This window comes from Misgurnus anguillicaudatus, unplaced genomic scaffold, assembly GCF_027580225.2.
Source record: "Misgurnus anguillicaudatus unplaced genomic scaffold, ASM2758022v2 HiC_scaffold_26, whole genome shotgun sequence".
Classification (NCBI taxonomy): domain Eukaryota; kingdom Metazoa; phylum Chordata; class Actinopteri; order Cypriniformes; family Cobitidae; genus Misgurnus; species Misgurnus anguillicaudatus.
In genome coordinates, this window is record NW_027395276.1 from 1,115,305 (window position 1) to 1,138,087 (window position 22,783).

Genomic DNA, 22,783 nt, shown 5'->3' on the forward strand with positions numbered 1-22,783 from the left:
TTATCATTACTCCCGCTCGCCCACCGTCTCGACAAACCACCTCCTCACAGTATTCAGGACGGAAGCGGTCAAAAGAGACGGATTTAAATACCAGGTGTAAACGTGACGTGTCTCTCTCGTCCACTTGTGATCCGATCGATGAAAAGACATCTTAATACCAAGTGTAAACAGCCCCTTAGTCACCTTATTCCGTCCCTCACACTTTAAATTTTTCGCTCTTCTGCATTTTGTCATCCAACTTTGACACAGCAAATCCGTGTAGTTAGGAGATTGTTTATAGTTCACTAAAATGCTGTAAATGTTTTAAATTAAGAGCTCGGAGAAAACTTCATACCATGCTTGGATGGTCTCATATTGTCCCATCCATCATCATTGTTAACGTAGGAAGACCATATGAAGAAGTGGCCACGGACGGTAACCTCTTGGGACCATGTGTATACTGTATGATGTTACAACCAGATATCAAAAGTAAATGTATTATTATAATTATCCTCTGATCTGATTGTTGTCACAGATGCCCGCATCACCTGCTAACACTCTGGATCCCGGAAGAAGACGACGTCGTCATCCTCCAGAATTCTTCACCCATTTTAGTCCACCAGCGGTGCCCTCAGGTACAGTACTGTTGCTATAGCAACTGCCATCTCCTGTTTCCTAAGTTACACAGATATTTTGAAAAACATATCATTCATCAAAGGTCGGTCACCTTTAAAGGGAACCTATTATGTAAAATCCACTTTTACAAAGACATAAATGTGAGTTGGCAGTGTGTGAACACAACCAGCCTACAGTGAAATAAAATTGTTTTTAATCCTCATTAAACCAAACCAGTCTCATAAGACATGCTGTTTTGATTCTCTTGTTAATGTGATGTCACACAAACAGCCAATTTAATTTTACTGAAAAGCTTTCCTGAATCTGTTTATTAGCACATTGTAGCGCGAAAGCGGCAGAATATGCTATTTTCTCAGACTGTATTTACAAGGATAAGATCTTTTTTTTACCAAAAGCACTCACTGTCTGTTGGTAAAGAATGAGGAGCTGTAGCTCATTTGCATCTAAAGGTACACACATGAAAACAGCACGTTAAAATAGTGGCATTTTGGACATGATATAATAAATGATCCGTGGGGTATTTATGAGCTGATACTTCACAGATTCATTCTGGGCACACCTGACACTTATAAAACATCTTTAAAATAAATGCAATTCTTCTGGATTGTATCACAGGGTATATGACCATGGGTGCTATCCAGGCAGCCCATTGGGCTCAACAGTCCTTTGCTGCTCAGGCTGCACCGATGGCCTTCGGGGTCCAGGCGCCGTTGCAGATGGCTCAGATGATTCCAGGAGGTCAGCCGGTGATCTGGGGTCAGGCCAATCTCTTTCACTCCCCAGCCACTGGCCAGCAGCAGTGGGCCTTCGTGCCAGCTCAGACGGTGGGTATGGGGCCTCATCAGATTCCCGCCGCTGTGCTTCAGGGCCTGGTGCCCATAGCAGCCATGCGGCCGCACTCCTGTGAACCCCCCGACACGTCGTCAGCCGTTACGAGCCCTCAGCACTTTGTGGACTCTGCTCTGCGGCACGGCAGATCTAAAGACACCCTGCACGAAGACCCTCAGGAAGAGGCCATAACGGGTCACGTTAATGCAGAAACAACTTTAGGTTCTGCACAGGCTGCTGGGAAACAGGACGTGGATGAGCTGGATCTTACACAGATGAGTTTGACTCCAGGATCGTCTCTGTCACCGTCCACGAATGATTCTTGTGAGTTATAAACATTACTTTACCTTAGGGATGCACCGAATCCAGATTTTTTAGATTCTGCCAAATCCCGAATCCACCGTTTAAGATTCGGCCGAATCCGAAACCGAATACCGAATCCTACTCGCATCCTTATTCCATTAACACAGTAAAGCACATTAATGAAGTAAACAACGTCCACAGCAGTGTATTTTTCATTTTATTTATTTTAACTGTACATTATGCCAGGATGACAAGTTGGAAAACTATTTTGACAATTACCATAAGCATATGCATAATGAAAGCAATGCGTTGCGACACGCTCGTTTTTCCAATAAGCAAGCAGCTCCGCACTGAAAACTATATTTAACTTTGAGTGAGAAGCTCCGCTCGTCAATGCCAGTTTTCACACGGCCGTCTAATTACAGTGGAGGAGGGGCGGGATATTACCACAGCAACCAACCGGCTCACAGCTGAAGCGTCACAGCTACCAAGCGCTCGGCTAAAAAACAGCTGGCATTTGGCGTCCTCAAGGCGTTTTCAGCCGTGTTTAAAAGTTTTGGTGTGTCTAGCCCCTAAGGCTCACCGAAAGAAAAAGCTCATCTCCACGTCAGCACCCGATGTGTGTAATCAACGGCCGCGTGATGTCGAGCAGCATAGCGCAAGCCTAGGGTTCGGTTCGGTTCGGTGAAAAAAAAATCTAGGATTCGGCCGAACCCGAACCCCGTCAAAAAGCCCAGTATTCGGCCGAATCCGAATTCGGTGCATCCCTACTTTACCTCACAGTAACTGTTGGAGATAAATGACCATAAATTGATGACCACATTTGGGATTTAAAATCTAATTCAATCAAAAGTTAGGATGAATATTTAAGGTCATAAATAAAATGTTACCATTTCTGTCATACTCATCATATCAGCTATTTGTTTGAAAATGTGTTCAAGCTCAGGTGCATTCGGCCATTAAAACAAAAGATATTTTAGATTTTTGACCCCGCTGTATGTTGTTTGTTTTCGCTCATCTGTTCTGTAGGTCCTGAGCAGGAGTCCACATGTGTAGCAGATGTTCCCTCGACAGCACCTTCACTCCTAAACACAAATGACAGCTCAGGTCATCTAACAGAAGAAGAAGCGGTATTGAACCTGTTTCTTTCATTAAAGATTTATTTGAGTTTTTTAGTGGTCTTGTGTGAATGTGATCCATTTTTGTTAAAACTCATTCACACCGCACTTCCCAGAATATTTCTGTAAAATTGGCAGAGAGGCTACTGTGTGAACACAAATGCATCCCGTAAATGTTCTGGGATCGCTTCCGTAAAGAGGACCTAGTAAAATTGTCGTAACATTACGGTTGGGTACCGTAAGAAATTTTCCGGTTCCGATTCCAGTTCCAGTTCTGCCTAACAATTCCCATATAATAAAAAAAGGAACATTACTTAAACAATTCCATTTGTCACTATATCGTTTATTCCTGTTGAAATGGACATGTTAGGAGCAGTAGTTCACAAACATATGATTTGAGATTTATGCTGAAGCAAGTGTTTTGTCATATATCCTGCAAAAGCTGCTGTACAAGTAATAATTTTTGTATGTGCATGCGTGCATTAATGCATATAGGCTTATATTTAATGCAAACATATATGTTGAAATATAAAAATGTAAACGAGGATCAGATATACATTTCTTAACAAACGTGCATGTTCATAGGCGGCGATTTCTTTTCTGCAGGTGGCTGCATTCTGTGTAAAGAATGCATGTTTCATCTCAACAAAAGTTATGGTTCAGCTCTTTAACACAGGGATTTAAACATAGATCAACATTCACGACATGAAATGACGGCAAACTGAATTGAAGCAGAGATCAGGGAGCTCGTCACTATCAACGCTGAAGCTGAGATCATTAAACAGCATGACAGAACAGTGCATCTCGCGCTCCATATGATCTTGTCATAAACAAACATGCATGTGCATTTCTCTCAAGAAATCACGGATAATTACCAAACTTTAGATGCTGTGAAAAAATACATCACTTGTCTTTAGGGGATCTTTACGGCATGTGTGTGAATGCATGCACAAATTTTGGAAAATCATTGGCAGTGTGAACAAACCGAAAATCAGACGATATATCCTGGAAATATCCTGGACACATTTTTCAATTTAATTCAATTTTATTTATATAGCCCTTTTCACAATAGTTAATTGTTTCAAAGCAGCTTTACATTAATAGATGTATGAAACCAAGAAAATCGAGCATAGTAATAATGTAACGTATACAGTAAAGTAGTAAGTTAAGCCAAAGGTGGCGGACTCTCCAGGGGATGAAAAAACCCCCTACACTCTAAAAAACGATTCGTTGGCTGAACAACCATAACTTATGAAAGTAATTGGATTAAACACAAAAAACTTAGTATTTATAACTTTTTAACCTCTACTTACCATATTTAGCATGTGTAACACAAAAATTTAAGTTACCAGGTGAACTTAAATGTATCCAAAAATAAAATGAAAAAACATAAGTAATGCTTACTACTATAACAATTGCATCAAAATTAAGTAAATCTAGCATAACATTTTAAGTAACTATAGAGCCACGTGATTTCCCATGATGCCTTTCCAGCCAAAAATTATGACATCTGTCGTAGCCATTTTGTGAAGCACATGCCCTGTAAAAAATCCAACTTCAAAATGTTCTTTTAACAAAAAACAAAGTTTTTCTTGTTGAAGGGCATCAGTTCATTAATTTGTGTTCACTGAATGAAATAAGCATAATCATCCTGCTAACAAATATCATTTGTTGAATGGAGTTTTAAGTTTTTGTCCAATTTGTTTACCCAACTTGCCAAATTCAGTAATCTGAACAAGCAATTTAAAAAAAACAATGGTCTGAATAGTTCCCAGCATGCATTGCGACATGTTCACTTCTTTGGTTAATATTTACTAAAAAAGATGACTGTTTTAATGTTTGCTGGGTTTATTTATGTTGATATGTTGTTAATGTTAGTTATATGTTGTATTTAGAGTTATTTTGAAAAAAATATGTTTGTTCATTGTTACCATGATTGAGAAGTGTGTGCTCAGTGTAGAGGGCAACACAGTGGGTTAGCGCGCATCATAGTTTCCTCACAGCAAAAAGGTCTCTGATTCAAGCAAGAGCTAAGTCAGACAAAGACTTTGTTCAGGAGACCTTTCTGTGTACACTCCCACAGTCCAAAACATGCAGATTAGCTAAATTGGGTATACTAAATTGCTCCAACTTCACTCTAAAATATGTGTTGGATTTACTTAAAAAGTGTAATGCAAAAATGGTGCATATATATTTTAAGCAATCCCAACTTGGAATAATTTTACTTAAAATAAACAAGAAAATATGTGTTATATGAACTTAAATATTTGAGTTCATCATCATTCTTTACTTAAAAATTTAAGTAAATAAAACACATGTTTTCTTGTAAATTTTAAGTAAAACTATCAAAGTTGGGAATACTTAAAAAGTGTGATGCAAAAATGGTGCATATATATTTTAAGTAAATCCAACACATCATTTTTTAGAGTGTAGGAGAAAAACCCTCCTGGCTAGTCCACGGGGAAAACTCCTAAGAGGGAAAAAACCCTTGAGAGAGATACATATATATTTATATATTTAAATACTATTGGGGTATGTGAACGGCTAAGCGAATTAAGCTCGTTCCGCCGGTGGTCACTGGTCAGGCATCGGCTTGGCATCTCGTAGAAGGACGGTCAGTAGATTACCGTGCATTTTCCGTAATCTCTGACTTTAGACTCTTATGCTCTGTACACACCAAAAGCGAAGCGTTATGTTCCTCACTTTATATTACTTGCGGGATTTACCTTTGCGTCATGTTAAATATTTTGCGCGATAGAAATGTTTGCGGCTAATAGTGCGTGTTCATGGCAATCACACCACCCAATTCACGTCATTCGCATTGCCACATGCAAATGTGCGTCTTTGCATTGACTTTGTGTGTAATCTCTGTCTTACAGGTCTCTCAAGCTGTCAGCGATGATGCTCAGCCACCAGATGTTCACACAAACATGACAGACTCATCACAGGCTGATGTTGAAAGACAGATGACTTCTGGGTAGGTTTTCTTTGTTTCATCTCTTCACTGTTTATTAAGGTTCTGCAGTGACCCTGGTGGTGCATTCTGACATCAATGTACAATGATTTACTTCATGCTGTCAGACCTGCCTTTACACATTATTGCTCAGAGGTTTCTCTTTCACAGCCCAAAAGACTTTATGAGCTTCTCTGGTATGATTCAATTAGGTGATTCGACCTCCCTTACACTGAGAAATTACAGTATTAATGGGTATTACTGCCACTGTAAAAAAATTAGCTGTAATTATGCAGCTGGTTGCTAGTAACTTACTGTAGAAAATAAAGACTGAAAATGTTTCATGTTTATTTAACGTTGAACAAACTGTTGCTAGTAAATAACATAAATGTAAAATCTACAGTAAGTTACTAGAAGCTAGTTGCCAGTAATACCCAGTAATACTGTAATTTCTACTGAATTTTTTTACAGTGTGGCAACTGTAAAAACATTTTCAGTCTTTATCTTCTACAGTAAGTTACTGGCAACCAGCTGCATAATTACGGCAAATTTTTTACAGTGTAGTTGTTTCTGCTAAATGTCCTTATAAAAAATAAAATAACTATTTTATAATATGTTCTTGGAGGATTTTATGAGAAATGTTTAATCTTAATCTTTTTACAGACATTGCTACTATCACAAGTTTAAGGCTTGTTTTACACTGCAAATATTGATGCCCAATTCCGATTTGTTGCCTATATCCAATTTTTTTGATGACCCGCTTACATCATCTTTTAAAAGCAACTCGTATCTGATATCTGCATTTACACTAAACAATTGGCAAAACAATTCAGGTTGGCATACTGACCCAGAACAGCTTAAACCACAGAGGAAGTAAAATTATTTTTAATTTAATTTTTTTAATATTTATTTCTGCAACAAGACATAAAACTTTAACATTAAACTCCATTGCATTGTTAACTCTTCCCTGCCAGTGTTTTTTTTTTTTGCCAGCCAGCTCCAGCATTTTTTATGATTTTCACAAAAGTTTAATGCCTTCCAGAAAATGTTCTTCTTTAAATATATAAACATACAATATAGCAAATGAAAGAGCAGATGTTTCATCCTACCTTCATTTGTTCTCTTTTTATCACCTCTCAAATATGGGTAAGTTTCTTCATAAATAACAAATTTTGAGCAAAAAGCTGAGATAATTGCGTTTTTGTGAAGGACTTTTGATAGAAATCAGATTCAGAGCTCAGCTCCACGACGTTCTAAAAAAATCGAACACATTGTTTTCTATGAGTATATGCACACTGGCGCCGACAGGTGTATATATTTTGCATTTTGAAGTAGACGCTATCTGACGAAGCTCGCGCTTCCGGTTTACGATACCTTCAAGTTGTCCTAGACGCGGCGCTGAGCTGCGCGTCTGGTGTGCGACCCCCTTTAGTTGACGTCATTTGCCAGCGCTGCATTTTCAATGATGCACGACACATCTTGAGATGGAAAAAATATCTGATGTGTCCGCTTACGCTTATAATATAGATATAAATGAGGCCTGAAACAGAGAATATTGGAATCTATGTTTTTTTTCCGGCTTTTATGCATCATATCCGATCTGAGGGGAAAAAATCGGAATTGAGTCACTTCAAACATGCAATATAACGTGGGATGAATCACAGTTACAGACATTATTGAGCTCTTCTGCACTATAGAGGAGACACATGTGCAGATTACCAGGGTCTTTTTCTCAGGAGACAAAACTGAAAAGCAAAAGACTTGAGCTGCATGTGCTCTCATTTTAAAATGTTGACCCTTTTGTTGAGTCTTTCAAAGTGTTCGGACACTTTTACCACTATTTCTGCCCTGCCACGCTCTCAGAAAAAAAGTAGAAACGTTTGTCACTGTGACTTCACCTTTTAAAAATTACTAATATGTTCCATTTTGGTACAGATATGTGCCTTTGAGGTACCAATAGGCACCTTTTATGTACAAAATTGTACATACTGGTGACGACTTTTACCTTCTTGTACCTTTTTTCTGAGAATGCAGATTTGAAACCGTATGCTCTGTCAATCCCACAATCCTTTGCACAAGCATGTCATAGATTGGATGCAATGTAAGGGGCATGAAGATCTGTTAAGGGGGTCGCACACCGGATGCGCAGCTCAGCGCCGCGTCGAGTCGCATCTAGGACAACTCGGAGGTATCATAAACATTAAATAGCGCAAGCTTAGTCAGATAGCGTCTACTTCAAAATGCAAAATATGGATTAGCAACCAATGTTAATCGTTAATGATTTGGGACAAATATGATGTTATTAAATGTTAAACTATGTGAGTGGCACGACAGGGATTTGAGCAAATTCCTGAGTCACAGCTGGGCGCCGCGGACAGGCGCCACCTATCTGTGCCAATGTGCGTATACTCATAGAAAACAATGCGTTCCAATTTTTTAGAACGACGCAACGCTGCGCGGCACTGCGTGTCCGTTGTGTGACCCCCTATAGAACTGTACTGTATGTGTCCTGTATTATAACATCTAAAGCTGTATTTGTATTTTTATACTTAGGAACAGCCATTCTGGACATGCAGAAGATTGCTGAGAGATCAAGAGTAGCTGTGTACTGAGCTCACAAACTTTAAATATGTGATTGAAGGTGCATTTTATAACAACATATATGACTAACAGAGGAAGCAAAATCTATTTTTAATAAATAATGTGCACCTCTATTTCAAAATGGACTTTAATATTGTCTGTCCACCAGTAGTTGCCAACCATCCAAAAGACTTTAGAAATTAAATATTTTTTTATCTTAAAGGGGACATATTATGCCCATTCTTACAAGATGTAACATAAATCTCAGGTTTGTCTGGAATGTGTCTGTGAAGTTTCAGCTCAAAAAAAAAACCAAGAGATCATTTGTTATATCATGTCCAAAATGCCCCTTTTTGGTTTGGAGCAGAAACACACTGTTGTTGTGTCTGTACCTTTAAATGCAAATGAGCTTCAGCCCCTCACTCCCTTACCACCAGACAGTGAGTGCTTTTGGTATTCTTGTGAATACAGTCTGAGATAATAGTACCTTTAGCCACATTAGCGCTCCAGCGTGCTAACAAACACGTTTAGAAAGAAGGTGGGTGGGGCTTAATCAGTGTGACATCACATTAACAACAGAATCAAAACTGCATGTCTAATGAGACTGCTCTGGTTTAATGGGAATTAAATGTCCCAACACCTTGTAAAAGTGGATTTCGCATAATATTTGCCCTTTAAATGATACGTAACTGTCATCTTTTTGAAAATTGGATCGGTGAGATATAACTGTGACGGTATTAAAAATTATTCATTTAGAGAACTGCAACACATTTGTAATGCTTTAGAGATTTAATGCATTTCAGGTATGATTGCCTTGAACAGAAACGATTTTCACTTTATTTAATTCAATTTCATTTATGAAGCAGCTTCACATGAAAAACTTTAACTGTGAAACTGTACATTTGAAATACAGTAAGAAGCCAAAAACTTTAGTTTAAAACATATTACTTTTATTTTTATGAAGAAATTGTATGTTGATGTATTTGTCATCAAAACAAAGACTCATTTCTTAAATGGGCCATCTGTTAAAAGCAACTTGATGACAGATGTTCTTGTTTTCTTAGCTTTTATACAATAACACAATGTTTTAAAAAAATGACTTTATAGCTTCTCAGTACTGCGGATCTTATGTATGTTTTTCAATGACAAATGTATTCGTCTGAGCTTTTGCACCATGATGTTTGCTCTTTTTATTGTTGCAAGCTCAGTGTGGTTTATAACAGCAATACTGTGTGTGAATATATATCTGTACCCTCTCAGGGTCCATGTTTAAATTACTGGCAAACCTTTTCATTGTGCATTCGCCTCCTGTATCAATCTGTATGAAAGTATAGAGGGCCCACAGTAAGGGGGTCATGTACACCAAGGTGTTTTCACCTGTGGCCGGCGTATGTTTTCAATTGTTTTCAATGTAAGCTCTGCACCTTTTCTGAGTGCCCAGAGTTGGGTAAAACGCTCAGCTTGTTAAAGGCGGGGTGCACGATTTTTGAAAAACACTTTGGAAGAGGAAGTCGGGCCAACTACCAAAACATACTTGTAACCAATCAGCAGTAAGGGGCGTGTCTACTAACCGACATGTTGCCTGGGTTGCGTAGGTGTGGGGCGGGTCTATCAAATGAAGGTCCAGATTCTATTCAGGTAGAGGCGTGTTTATTTAGGTGATTTCAAATATCAACATTGGCTTTCAGAGATCGTGCACCCCGCCTTTAATGTCACTTTTAACTCGGCTGTCCAATTAAAGTGAAGGAGGGGCGGGACAAATATCACAAAAACCAACCGGCGCATCGTTCAACAACTGATAAACAAAACAGAACTATCACAGCAATCAAAGCGATTAGCTGAAAAAAGCTGGCAAGCGCCCACAGTTGCCATCAGCCTGGCGTTTTCAGACACTTTTTGTGTACATGCTCCCTAACACTGATTCAAGAAAAAGGCTGTAGTTATTGTCATCCATAAATATTTGGTTATCAGACAAAATACTGTGTGTTTATGTTTCTCAAAATCTGTTTTTATTCATCCAGTTATGTTGTTGTTGTATAGCAGTAATCTTGGCAAATGACGCGTTGGTTAATAAAAATTATAAGCAAAATGAAGTGCCATGTTAATAAGTCCTCCACTGAGCTGACTTTCTGGCTTTTTACTTTGCATTTTGTCAGAAAAAAGAAAATAATGTCTGTTAATATTTGAGATTTATACAAGAGGGGTTCAATTAAACTTTTTCAAATTAAAGGCATCACTGTGATATCCAAAAGACTTACAGAGATAACCGATGTCAGGAGCTCATCTTACTGAAATAAAATTTAAAATTCTTTGCTTTATGTCATTGCATATGTTTGCATTATGGGTTTGATGTTTTTGCCGGTCCGCTGTATAAACAGCTGACTATAAGGGATAGTTCACCCAAAAATAAAAAAAGTGTCATCATCTCATGTTGTTACAAACCTGTATAAATTCTTTTTTCTGTTGACACTAGAAGATATTTTGAGGAATGTTTGTAACCAAATCGATCAGAGGCCCTATTGACTTCCATAGTATTCTTTTATCCTACTATGTAAGTCAATAGGGCTTCTGATCGGTTTGATTACAAACATTCCTCAAAATATCTTCGTGTCCATTAGAAAAAAGAAATGTATACGGGTTCATAACAACATGAGATGTACATGATGACAGAAATTACATTTTGGGGTGAACTATCACTTAAAACTCACAGAATCTGTCAAGATCACGTCCTGGCCATGTTTACATAGAAATCAAGAAAAAAATATGTTTTTTTTATGTTATTTTACTTTCTCATTACTGAAATGCAAAACATAATAAAATGTTTTAAACATTTGGATGCATTATAGTAATTAGAATAATAAAAGTAGATTTTGTGTCACAAAATTATGATCAACACTGTAAAAAAATTCCGTAGAAATTTGCAGCTGGGTTGCCGGTAACTTACCGTAGATTTAAATTTATGTTATTACTGGCAACATTTTGTTCAAAGTTAAATGAACATTAAACATTTACAAGTCTTTGTCTTTACAGAATAAAACTAGAAAAACAGCATCAAGCAAAACATTCTGGGAAACAAAATCTGAAGCAAAAAACAGAAAAAGGTTGATGATGATTTCTGGTTTCCCAGAATGCTTTGCATGAGGCTGTTATTGTATAGTTTTATTCTGTAAAGATAAATACTTGTTAATATTTAAAATTTATTCAACTTTGAACAAACTCGTGCCAGTAAATAACATAAATTTAAATCTACGGTAATTTACCGGCAACCCAGCTGCAATAACATTGTCATTTCTACAGTGTAGAAATTTTACAGTGAATGCAAAAAAAACATTTTATTTTCATTATGTGTCATATAACTTATTTTGGAGGGAAATGTGACCTGTACATGTTATTGTAGGATTCACCACTGATCATTTTTTTAATTATTTGATTTTGGCTTAGCGGTTTACATTGTTTTTTGTCTAAGCTAATAGTTGTGTTTCAATGCATAGTAATCTGACGCCACATCATGTAATTCTACCACAAATAAAATTTCATACAATTGAACAAATATGTCATGATTATAAATATATAAATGTTATTGTTTTTTTTTCGCCTGTTGCATAAATTAGAAAGCTTACAAATATTTTTCAAGTGTCCAATTGTGCTACACTAAAAAATGCTGGGATATTTTCAACTCAGCACATGGGTCAAAACTCATTGGGATGTAATTTAACCTATGCTGGGTTGTTTCAACCCAAAATGTTCACTGTAAAACATTTCTGTAGAATTTACATTTATGTTATTTACTGGCAACAGTTTGCTAAAAGTTAAATGAACATAAAACATTTTCAGTCCTTGTCTTCTACAGTAAGTTACTGGTAACCTGCTGCATAATTACAGCTAATTTTTTAGAGTGTTGGTTTGTTTTTACCCAAATATAAATGTTTTCTGGGTTCATTTAAACCAGTGCTTCTCAAATAGTGGGGCGGGACCCCCAGGGGGGGCTCGAAGCGACACCAGGGGGGGCGCCGCGAGACCCCGGGGAAAATACTTTTTCAGGAAGTGATTTTTTGCACCGTCACTTAAAGACATTACACCCCAAACACGCTGATAAGCCGCTTGAGTTTTTTATTATTATTTATTTTATATATATTATTATATTTAATTTAATTTTTCAGTATCAAATGGTCAAAAAATATACTGTAAATAAGTGTTGTGTTTTCTTTAATGTTAATAAGGATACAATTCTTTGCAGATGTGTCATTTTATAGACAAATTATACTATTTACAGTCGCGGCGGAGAGTTGGGGGGGCGCGAAATGTTTACTTCTTCCTAGGGGGGGCGTGACAGAAAATAATTGAGAAGCACTGATTTAAACCAACTGCTGGGTGTAACATCATCAGAGGTCCAGCAGAGAGCAGCAGATTCATGTATTTTCATTTATAATGAGGAACTGTATTTTACTGTATTATTTTATTTTTACTTTTAACTTGAACTTTATAAATGTTGCTGTTGAAGTAAATACACACGTCTCTTTAAATACTGTTTCTTAATTTAGAAATAGGCAGTATACTAGTTTAATAATAAAACTAATATATACTGTATGTTAAAGTAAATTTAATGAAAAGATAATATATAAGAGGAATTTTAATCAAATTAAAAAGCCACAAATAATAAAAATAAGACTACTGTAGAGTTCAGTTGAAAGTCCAATGGTTACTTTAAATGCAGTTCAAACAAACAAACATTTGTCTATTGATTCTCTCTGTTGAGTTTGACGTGATGCAATTCATTTACCAGACATGAACACTTCAAATAACAAATCCTGGAAAAACCCAAATCCTTTCAGGTTTCTACATTTGTTCTTCCCATTTAAGATGTCAAACAAAATACATATTGTAATGCAAAATATTAAACAGCATTGATACAACAAGTCTGCCAATTTAGAGTTCCTCAAACTTTTCATATGTAGCCATTAGACAAAAAAGACTTTTAATGGAAAATGTCATTCAGTGTTTTGTTGTTGACGTTGCAACTTTATTTGAAACTTTTCCCGGGATGCCCTCTCTACTACAGGACTTTGTTGAATGTTTTAGATGATATCATGTGATCTGGTTTAGTGTTGTCCTGTACAGTGTTTGTTTAGATGAAAGGAGGGGCTCATGGAAAAAGTTTAGGGTTTGTGGTCCGTCACTGCGCTCCCTACTGAAGTCTATCAAGGTGTCTTTATTACAATGTTTTGCTTTCTGACAGCAAACTCGGCGTACAGCAAAGCAACACTTTGTCTTGCCATAATATGGTAGGCTTTGTTTTATTTCTATAAAGTGCAATGTTAATGTTAATCCTTGCAATCTTTAAAATAGTTAACTTTACTATGGTTAATTTACCAGTGCTGTTCTAAAACCATAGTCTTTAAATGTTTTTGGGTTCATTGACTGTACAGCGTATCTGTTACACAGTAAAAAATTGAAAAATTATTTCATTTGGTAACACCTTTTTTTTCAACTTAAAATTTCACTTTGGTTGTACTAATTGTAAGTTGAAAAAACGTACATAATTGTTTAAGTTAATCTAACCTTTCACTTCTTACAATATATGCTTTAGTGTTAATAAAAACTAAAAAACATATTTGAATCAAATATTTACTCTGTATCAAAGAAAATAGAATAACAATTATATTTATTATTTTTTATTGGAAGATGGTGTCCTACACTGAAAAAATGATTCATTAACTTTAATTTTTTAAGGTAAGTGGTTGCAATCAATTTATTTAAGATACATTTAAACAAAAAAGATTAGTAACGTAAAATAAATTATAACACTTTTGTTTAAATGTAGCTTTAATAAATTGATTGCAACCACTTACCTTAAAAAAATTGATTAAATTCAATGAATCATTTTTTTCAGTGTAGATCAATAACAGTCAATAACAGTTGTTCTGCATACTACACTATAAAAAATACAGCAATTTAAACACAAATGCAAAACTCATCGAAACATTGTCGTGTGTGGCTCGTCACATCAAAATATGTATTTTATGCATCATGTGAACCTATGTGCTGCACGTCATGTCAAAATACGTGTCTGCTACAGATGCTTCGTAAGGGTTTATGATAAAAGAGCTTGATACTCGCGACATGTGAGCATCTCTTTTATCATAAACCCTTTCGACGCGTATGCAGCAGGCACTTATTTTGACATAATGCACATACAGTGGGGAAAATAAGTATTTGTATTGGAAAGTATTGGAAAATATATTTATTATGACTCAACTTGTATACTTAAATGTTCTGATTTCTTTGTATGAATTCAATATTTGGCTTGATGGCTACATCTGGTGGAAATTATGTGTCAATAGCCCACTCTAGAAATCCCCTTACTGATAAAAATGCTGATGTGTCAAATACTTATTTTCCCTGCTGTAGGTTCTCATGATTTACCAAACACATATTTTGACAGGACGAGCCACAAACATGACACATATTTTTTGCCTCCTCGGAAGACTGATAAAAATATATGTTTTTTTACAGTGTATAGATGACCTTAGAAACGTGCTTGTGTTTTTTACTGTACCTTGTGTTTTTCCCTTGTTGATATATTAAAAAAGCATAAATCTTCCTTTACCAGTGCTGTTATAGTTTGTAGTTCAGGAGACCCTGTGGACTGTTCATTGTCTGAATGGTCTTCATGGACACGCTGTGACCCCTGCCTGAAACAGAGAGTGAGTACTGTACAAACAGTGTTAACATTCTCACATTATTTGTTTGTATTTAAATAGTGACCCTTGTTGTATTTAATCACTCTCTTAATTAGTATCGATACGCCACATTGACACAGCCGTCTGAGTTTGGAGGAGAGCCGTGTCATGATCACGGCCGAGAGGAGGAGCCCTGCACTCCTCCGTCACGATACTCCTGTCAGAAACCTGCTCCTCCATGCCAGGGTTTCCGTTGTACAACAACAGGTCACCAAAAAAATCACCACTTCACAAAACAACATCGAGATTAAAGTCAATGTTGCATACTGTATATACAGGATACATATAGACAAAATACGTAATGTTTACGGTACCAGCGCTATCTCATGGCAATTCGTACGTATTTTACAAGTTGATTTAGTTTGTACGATCACATTTGTACATTGTTGTACATTTTTCCTTGACCCCTGTGACGTTGGGGTTAGGGGTGGGGTTTAATTTTTTTAGGGTTGTCAAAAGATTGATCGCGATTAATTGCATACAAAATAATAGTTGTGTGCACTGTGTGTAATTATTTTGTGTATATAAATACACATGTATGTCTTTAAGAAAGATTTACATGTGTATATATAGTATATATATATATCATCCAAGGGGCACAAGTTCAAAATATGTGTTTGGAGTGTCATGTGTGTTGCTCGTGTTTTCAAAATATGTGTTTGTTGCGTCATGTGAACCATGTGCGTCACGTGTTTTGTCAAAATAAGTGCCTGCTGCACACGCGTCAAAACCATTTATGATAAAAGAGATGCTCATGTTCACAAAATACACACAAGACACTCCCTTAACAGTAAACTTTGATTACTCATGAGATCAGTGTTCGAATTATGTCAAAGCTTATGGGGGGTCCCCTAGCTAAGCCCCACCCCCTGGCCAAGCCCCACCCCTTATCATAGGGTCGCTGTGATTTCACAAAGTAAGATGCGATCGTCCTTGATCAGTAATCATCTGATCCTGGTTTTAATCAAAGAAACCCCAAATTACCCTTAATTCAAACCCTAAACATTTTTACCCCTCAAATTAGTGTGAAACACTGGCAAGGCCAGAAATTTTACACAGAATAGGGGTGAAATAGGGGGGACCTCATTTTTAAATTACATAATTTTACTATATAGTAGTGGTTAAATGGATTACATTGCGTTTTTTGAGTCATAGATCGAATACTTTTCAGATCAGCAAAACTGGTGGTGGGAAAATAACATAAGAACAAATTAAGAAATTATGAGCATAAAAAATAGAAAATAACAAAGTTACAAATAAAGTAAGATATATTTAGGTACAAAAATAGAATCAAATGAATAATAACACTGTCTTCTTCATCGTATAATTAATCTTTTTTAGATACAGAAGTGATTTTCCTTTGTTTTCTGTTGTTTAATTAATATAAATGACAGAAACACAAGCAGATAAGAACTGCTACTTTCAGACCAACACAAAAATCTGATTTCTTTCTGAACTGATTGCACTTACTTTAAAACATAACTGAATGTTTTTATGAGAATAGGTGCCAAGACTGTGGTATTTCCAAATAATTTTGTGTTTGCATGCTTTAGGAATAAGCGTGCGTCCGCTTATAAGTGTTGCATCTATTTAAGTATGTGTGCGCGTCATTGTCTTTGCGCACATAAAACAGCCCACTTTAACATCTTTCGCTCACATTGTTTAAATCGCGTGCATGTTAACGGAATTCTGCAAAATGATTTTTAATGTTTTAAAAATTATATTAGATAATTTAAGCTATAATACAAAATTGCATCTAAAATAATTACTTTTTAAAGGCTTAAAATAAAAATGAATACACCAAAGCAATGAGTCTTAAACCGGATCAACATGAAGCAGATAATGTGCATGTCAAGATAGAATTATAGTTTGTATATAAAATGACATGTATTATTGTTTATTTTGTTATATATTATAGCAGCATAAAAAGCTTGTATTAATACGTTCTCATTATGAATTAAGCACGTATGAAGATAATTTCATCATTTTTACAACGCAATGTAAACTTCATAGTTTGTATATAAAATGACATGTATTATTGTTTATTTTGTTATATATTATAGCAGCATAAAAAAGCTTGTATTAATACGTTCTCATTATGAATTAAGCACGTATGAAGATAATTTCAACATTTTTACAACGCAATGTAAACTTCATATTTAACATAACAAGAGAATTCATCTTGTAAACAGATTTGAAATGATGATGTGCTGCTGAGTGCCGACTGTCGCGTCACATAGATGACAATTACAAGAAAGATCTGCTTAACTTAGTGATACGTTTTATTTAATCTTAAATATCAAATGGTTCGTGTTCTCTATCATTAAAAACAATCACAGTAAACACGCGCAGGGTTTATGTACTTGTCAATGCCGCTCACAAATGCGCGAGGCTATGTATGTGTGCTTGTCGTGAGGGTTGGTCACAAACACGCTCAAGTGCAGTTTATGTGCCCTGGTGTTAAGTATTAAAGAGACTATCATTTATTATAATTTAAGCGTGATTTCTTCTGCTTTCCCAATAAAATATTTTGTGTGACTGGGTGGACCAGCCGTCAGACTGAGAGGATAGATTTGCCACTGTTTGTCTGTCAATTCCTCCAGAAAACAGCATGAGGCGCACTTGCGAGTTTATTTATTTCAGACAGAAGTCATTTGAATTAGTTTATTGCGAAATTGGGACAAATAAAGACAGTTTTGCTTTGTGACACGCAACATGAGAATTTTAAATTCATGTAGTATTTTAATTTTAATAAAAACCAGGGGACCCCCCTAATTTATATTTTTGTGCTTTATGGGGGGTCCCTTAAGGCTTATAGGAGGTCCGGGACCCCCCCAGACCCCCTTCAATTCGAACACTGCATGAGATTATGCGAGTATCTGGCAAACGCAAGCGTCTTTTTTTATCATAAACCCTTTAGACGCGTCTGCAGCAGGCACTTATTTTAACAAGACACGTGACGCACATAGGTTCACTCAATGCGCAGAACACATATTTTGAAATTACGAAACACACACATGACACACAACTACATACATGTTGTGATGAACTTCGCATCGAGCGCCCTCGAAAAAAGAAGTCATTCTTAAAACTATGTGTGTTTGTAATTATATATTTACATAATAATTACGCACAAACACACACACAAATATATTATGCCCAAAACACATTTTATTTTGTATGTGATTAGTACGGAATAATTGACGACGGGCCATTGAATTATAAGAAAATAATGCACACACAAGGTGCAATGCGTCGTACCGTTACACCGCGGGTGTGCATTATTTTCAAATAATTCAAAGGACCGGAGTCAATTATTCCTCTTATACCACGGTTACCACGAACATTGCTCTGGTGCCTATTTTTAAGACATTTGACAAGTTAGGTGTGCGGTTATCAGAAATGAATGCGCACGGAACATTTCTCAGCCAATCAGAATACAGCATTCAACAGACTCGTGGTACAAATTGCGATTAATCTTTTGACAGCCCAAGTTTTTTTATGATAATTGTACATTTTTGCATGATTAACTATGTACGAATTAATACGACTTAGCCAACTTTTAAAATATGTACAAAGTCTCTTGAAATCAGGCTAACAGTACAGTATGATGTAAGTGTCATTTATCTGAGAGGTTTGTGAGGTTTAAAATGATAAATAATTGAGTGTACTATGGACTGTATTGGGAAAAGGAATTAAACATCTTTCAAATATAAACCTTAAGAAAATGAAGCAAAATCCCATCAAAACACATGATTACCACTAGTTAAAGACAGGATAGGCAGGAATTATCTAAAAAAACTGTAAAACTAATTTGTTTCAACTGTCTTTATATACCAATACATAAGTAAATGTATTTATACTCTCTTTTTCTCTCTGAAAAAGAGAGTATAAAAATCGAGTGTCTTTAGACCTCTCACGACTGTTTTTAAACACAGGTCATTTTTCCATTCACTCCACCCCCTCCCGTCTGGGTTTCTTCTAAAGCCACGCCCCCAAAACACATGAACGCGCGACGTCGACCGGCTCTGCTGGGAGAAGCATTTACCTGAGACGAGCGGAGAGGAAGGAGCGCGTTGTATGTAGTAACATCATGTCACAATCACATGTAATAATACACCTAACTTTATCACTATGAATATAAACAAATAGGATGGCTTTTAGTACTTACTATTTAGCCAGTGTTTTGCATGTAAGAGTTTCCGTGATGAAAGCATTGTTGACTCTGATGAGGACTACACTCCGGAGACAATACCACTACCGCACCGTCGACTCAAGGAAATGCCACGTGATATTTACTTTCGTTTGATTTCTTCGTTTATTCCTTTGTTTTTGTTTTTGCCTCGTTTGCCGTCGCTGACTGGATATGCAGGTACTGTGAGTTCTGAATCTGTCGTACTTTTGCTCTTCCTAGAGTGCCTCGTGCACGTTCAAATCAATTGGGTGTGTGCATGTGTGGGCAGATCCCATAGCAACAGGGGTGGTGCCATGGTCGCGCGAGAGAGTGATAGTCGCGCAAGCCAATCATTTGTTTCGTCCCGAATGGAATAATTAGCTGTGTTTAAAACAGTCGTGAAAGGTCTACAGACACTCGAGTTTTATACTCTCTTTTTCAGAGTACTTACATTTTACTTAAGTGTTTGAATATAAAGACAGTTTAAACAAATTTGTAAAAAAATTTTCTTAGATAATTCCTGCCTATCCTGCCTTTAAGATATTGCTGTTGTAAAATTAACTTTATTTTTTGTAGTAAAACTAGGGTTATCAATAATGGTAATCAATATGCAATAAAACCATGGTCACTACACTTTTACTATAATAAAATCTTGGTTATTTTTGTAAGATTTTCAAGTATGAAAGTTGTCTTTAACCTAACATGTGTAAAAAGAAAAGTATCAGGATGAAAGTTAATAAGGCAGTAATAGTTGAAGAAAGGTCTTAAGTTTGAATGATTTGTATGTCTTGTAACAGGACGCTGTGTGTTTGAGGCTCTTCGCTGTAATGGTGATGATGACTGTGGGGACGGCTCTGATGAACAGGGCTGTAATAAAGTCCACAAAGCCTGTAGTGAACCCACTGAGGAATACTATGGAATCGAGAACCTTGCCAGAGGGTTTGATTAGATTTTATACTTCACACTTTCAAATTACAGCTCATGTTTCGATCTTATGCATCAGTGTTGCATGCATCTAAACTTTATATTTGTGTCATCACCTCTGGATCTACAGCCAAAATCTTATTAAATCTTGCTGGATGAGCGCTGTTTTCATTTAGGTTGTATTTACTGTAGGTCGTAGCTGTATCCCATCTAGCCAAAAACGCTGTTTTCATCCTAATCCTACCCCCAAACCTAACCCTAAACCCAAGATTTCGGCGTTTGCTCTATCCCTTCCTTCCAAAACTGGTTCTGACTAGAGGAGATACTGCCATGGCCACATGATGGGTTTAGGGTTAGGTTTAAGGGTAGGATTAGGGTAAAAAACAGCGCTCGTTTTACTCCCATAGCCGTTGCCATTACTAAGCAACCAAAGCCATGCGCGAAAAACGCACCCCGTGATAAAAGAAATCGGCACTTCCATGTGACATTGTACTAATTTGTGGTACCAATATGTACATTTGAGGTGCAAATATGGACTTTTTTGCCCCAGTGGCAGCTTTTTTAGCTACCATTTTTTGATAGTGTACAGTAATCAGAGTGCTAATATCACGTGCTTATAGATGGTTTCATTGGATGTACGCAATTACGACAACCTGCACCTGAACTTCCCGGTCTGTATGTATTTATTGGGCTAGCTAGTGGCTGATCTCTGAAACTGCTTTAGATATGATACCTATCAGTGATGCGCGGGTCAATGTATAAACAACCCGCACCCAACCGACGTTTTCAACTAGCCCGCCTGCAACTTGGACCGCAAAAAATAAAAAATAAACAGTGTACCCGACCCACTCCCTGGCCCGCATTTTTTTAAAGTAGTAATTGTTTAAAATAGTTAACTGGCATTTTTATTAGGGCTGGGCAAAAAAATCGATTTTTCGATTAATCGTTTTTTTTAAGTGGTCGATTCAAGATTCTCAGAGAGCAGAATCGATTTTTTTTCTTTCATATTTATTTCCGCAAACATTGAACGTAAGATTAACGTTAATCTAATTCACATAAAAAGTCAGAGGTATGGAAGCATTTTAGATTTCGCAAGCAAGACGACGACGATAGTGTTGTGGCTTTTAATTTCTTTTTATTAATTACCCACATGTAAACTGCTGTTCATTGTTCTTTTTTATTAATATAGTATTTGTATAAAACTATATTCATTGAGTTGAATCGAGACTATAAAAACCAAACCGAGAACCAGAATTGAAAATTGAATCGAAATCGAATCAATCAGATAGCTTGTGAATCGAAATCGAATCGATCTGGAACATCTGAATCAATACCCAGCCCTAATCTTTATATTAGACGACCCAACATCATTTATTTCCCTTGTTATCAGAAATAAACAACTGTTAACTCTTTTCCCGCCATTGACAAGTTTTAAAGTCAATACATATTTCTGCTATTATCCACTAGGTGGCGCTCTTACCCAACTTATAAAACACTAAAGCGTCCACTGATCCAAATACAGTAAAAACTCTGTGTATGTTTTGATCGTCGATAATCAAAAAAGTCATTTACAAACATGCAATTTTCTCAGCTTTTTGGTCAAAATTTTGTATTTTTTAAGAAAATTTCTGGAAGGGACTAAACTTCTGTGAAAATCATAAAAAATGCTGCCACTGGCTGGCAACTTTTAAAAAAAATATGTTGGTGGGGAAAGAGTTAAATAACTCTGCTGATATTTATTCTGTGTGGAAGTCTACCGGAAGCTGCGTTTAGTCTATAAAACCATTTGTTTATGTGATTGTTACTAAAACTGTCTATAGACGGTCTCATTGGGCGCACATGTGCTGATGCAATACATGTCTGGATCCGAACTGTACTTCCGGTTTCCTTTTTTTAATGGTATGACTACTAGTTGCTAAACTGATCTCTTGAACAAATGCCTCGTCGAAAATAACACATGTTTTGGTTTCCTATGTAATCTATGTGTTGTTTTTTGCTTGTTATTTAAATAAACTACGTTTAAAGAACTTTTTAACGGAAGTTACTTGTTGACCACTACAGCAGCTTTTTTATGTTGTTACTGCTGAAACCGTCTATAGTTCGATTACGTTACATCAAATTATATTTTATGATCACTTTTATGAATTTTTATGGCATCTTTCTCAAAACTAACAACTATTCAAGCCCTGAAAGAATTCATTACAGTGTAGTTCTGCCAAAGATCTTTATTTTGTCATGTATAAATCAAACACATACAGTGAGATCATCTTCATTTCTAGAGTCAACATCATGAACGGGAAACTAGAAGCAGTGGTGCTTGATAACCGCTACTATGCTGGTGGATGTTTGCCTCATTTTATCCAGGATATTCGGTTCAGGAAACCATATAATCTCCAACAGTACACAACAGAGGCAGGTTCACTTTCTGAATCGCATTACTGCAAAACTAGTTGGGTGATTCTCACGAAAACTTGGTTTTAAAAATGTCAAGCATGAAAATGTAAAAATTGCTTAAATTTACTTTTTTCCCCACCAGACATTGAAAACA

The 22,783-nt window shown here is 36.4% G+C and overlaps 1 protein-coding gene across 2 annotated transcripts in view; it reads left to right on the plus strand.

Moving 5' to 3' along the window:
• LOC129443139 (complement component C8 beta chain) overlaps positions 1–22,783 on the plus strand; it is a 96,543-nt gene that overhangs the window by 67,554 nt on the left and 6,206 nt on the right. Inside the window, exons 11-18 of one of the 2 annotated variants that reach the window (XM_073864393.1) lie at positions 515–614; positions 1,231–1,767; positions 2,776–2,876; positions 5,744–5,841; positions 15,008–15,101; positions 15,194–15,344; positions 20,109–20,250; positions 22,515–22,647. In XM_073864393.1, coding sequence (XP_073720494.1) covers positions 515–614; positions 1,231–1,767; positions 2,776–2,876; positions 5,744–5,841; positions 15,008–15,101; positions 15,194–15,344; positions 20,109–20,250; positions 22,515–22,647 — 1,356 coding nt within the window. Of the gene's footprint in view, positions 1–514; positions 615–1,230; positions 1,768–2,775; positions 2,877–5,743; positions 5,842–13,519; positions 13,680–15,007; positions 15,102–15,193; positions 15,345–20,108; positions 20,251–22,514; positions 22,648–22,783 lie in introns of those variants that run through there. The other variant, XM_073864392.1, reaches the window with a different exon arrangement.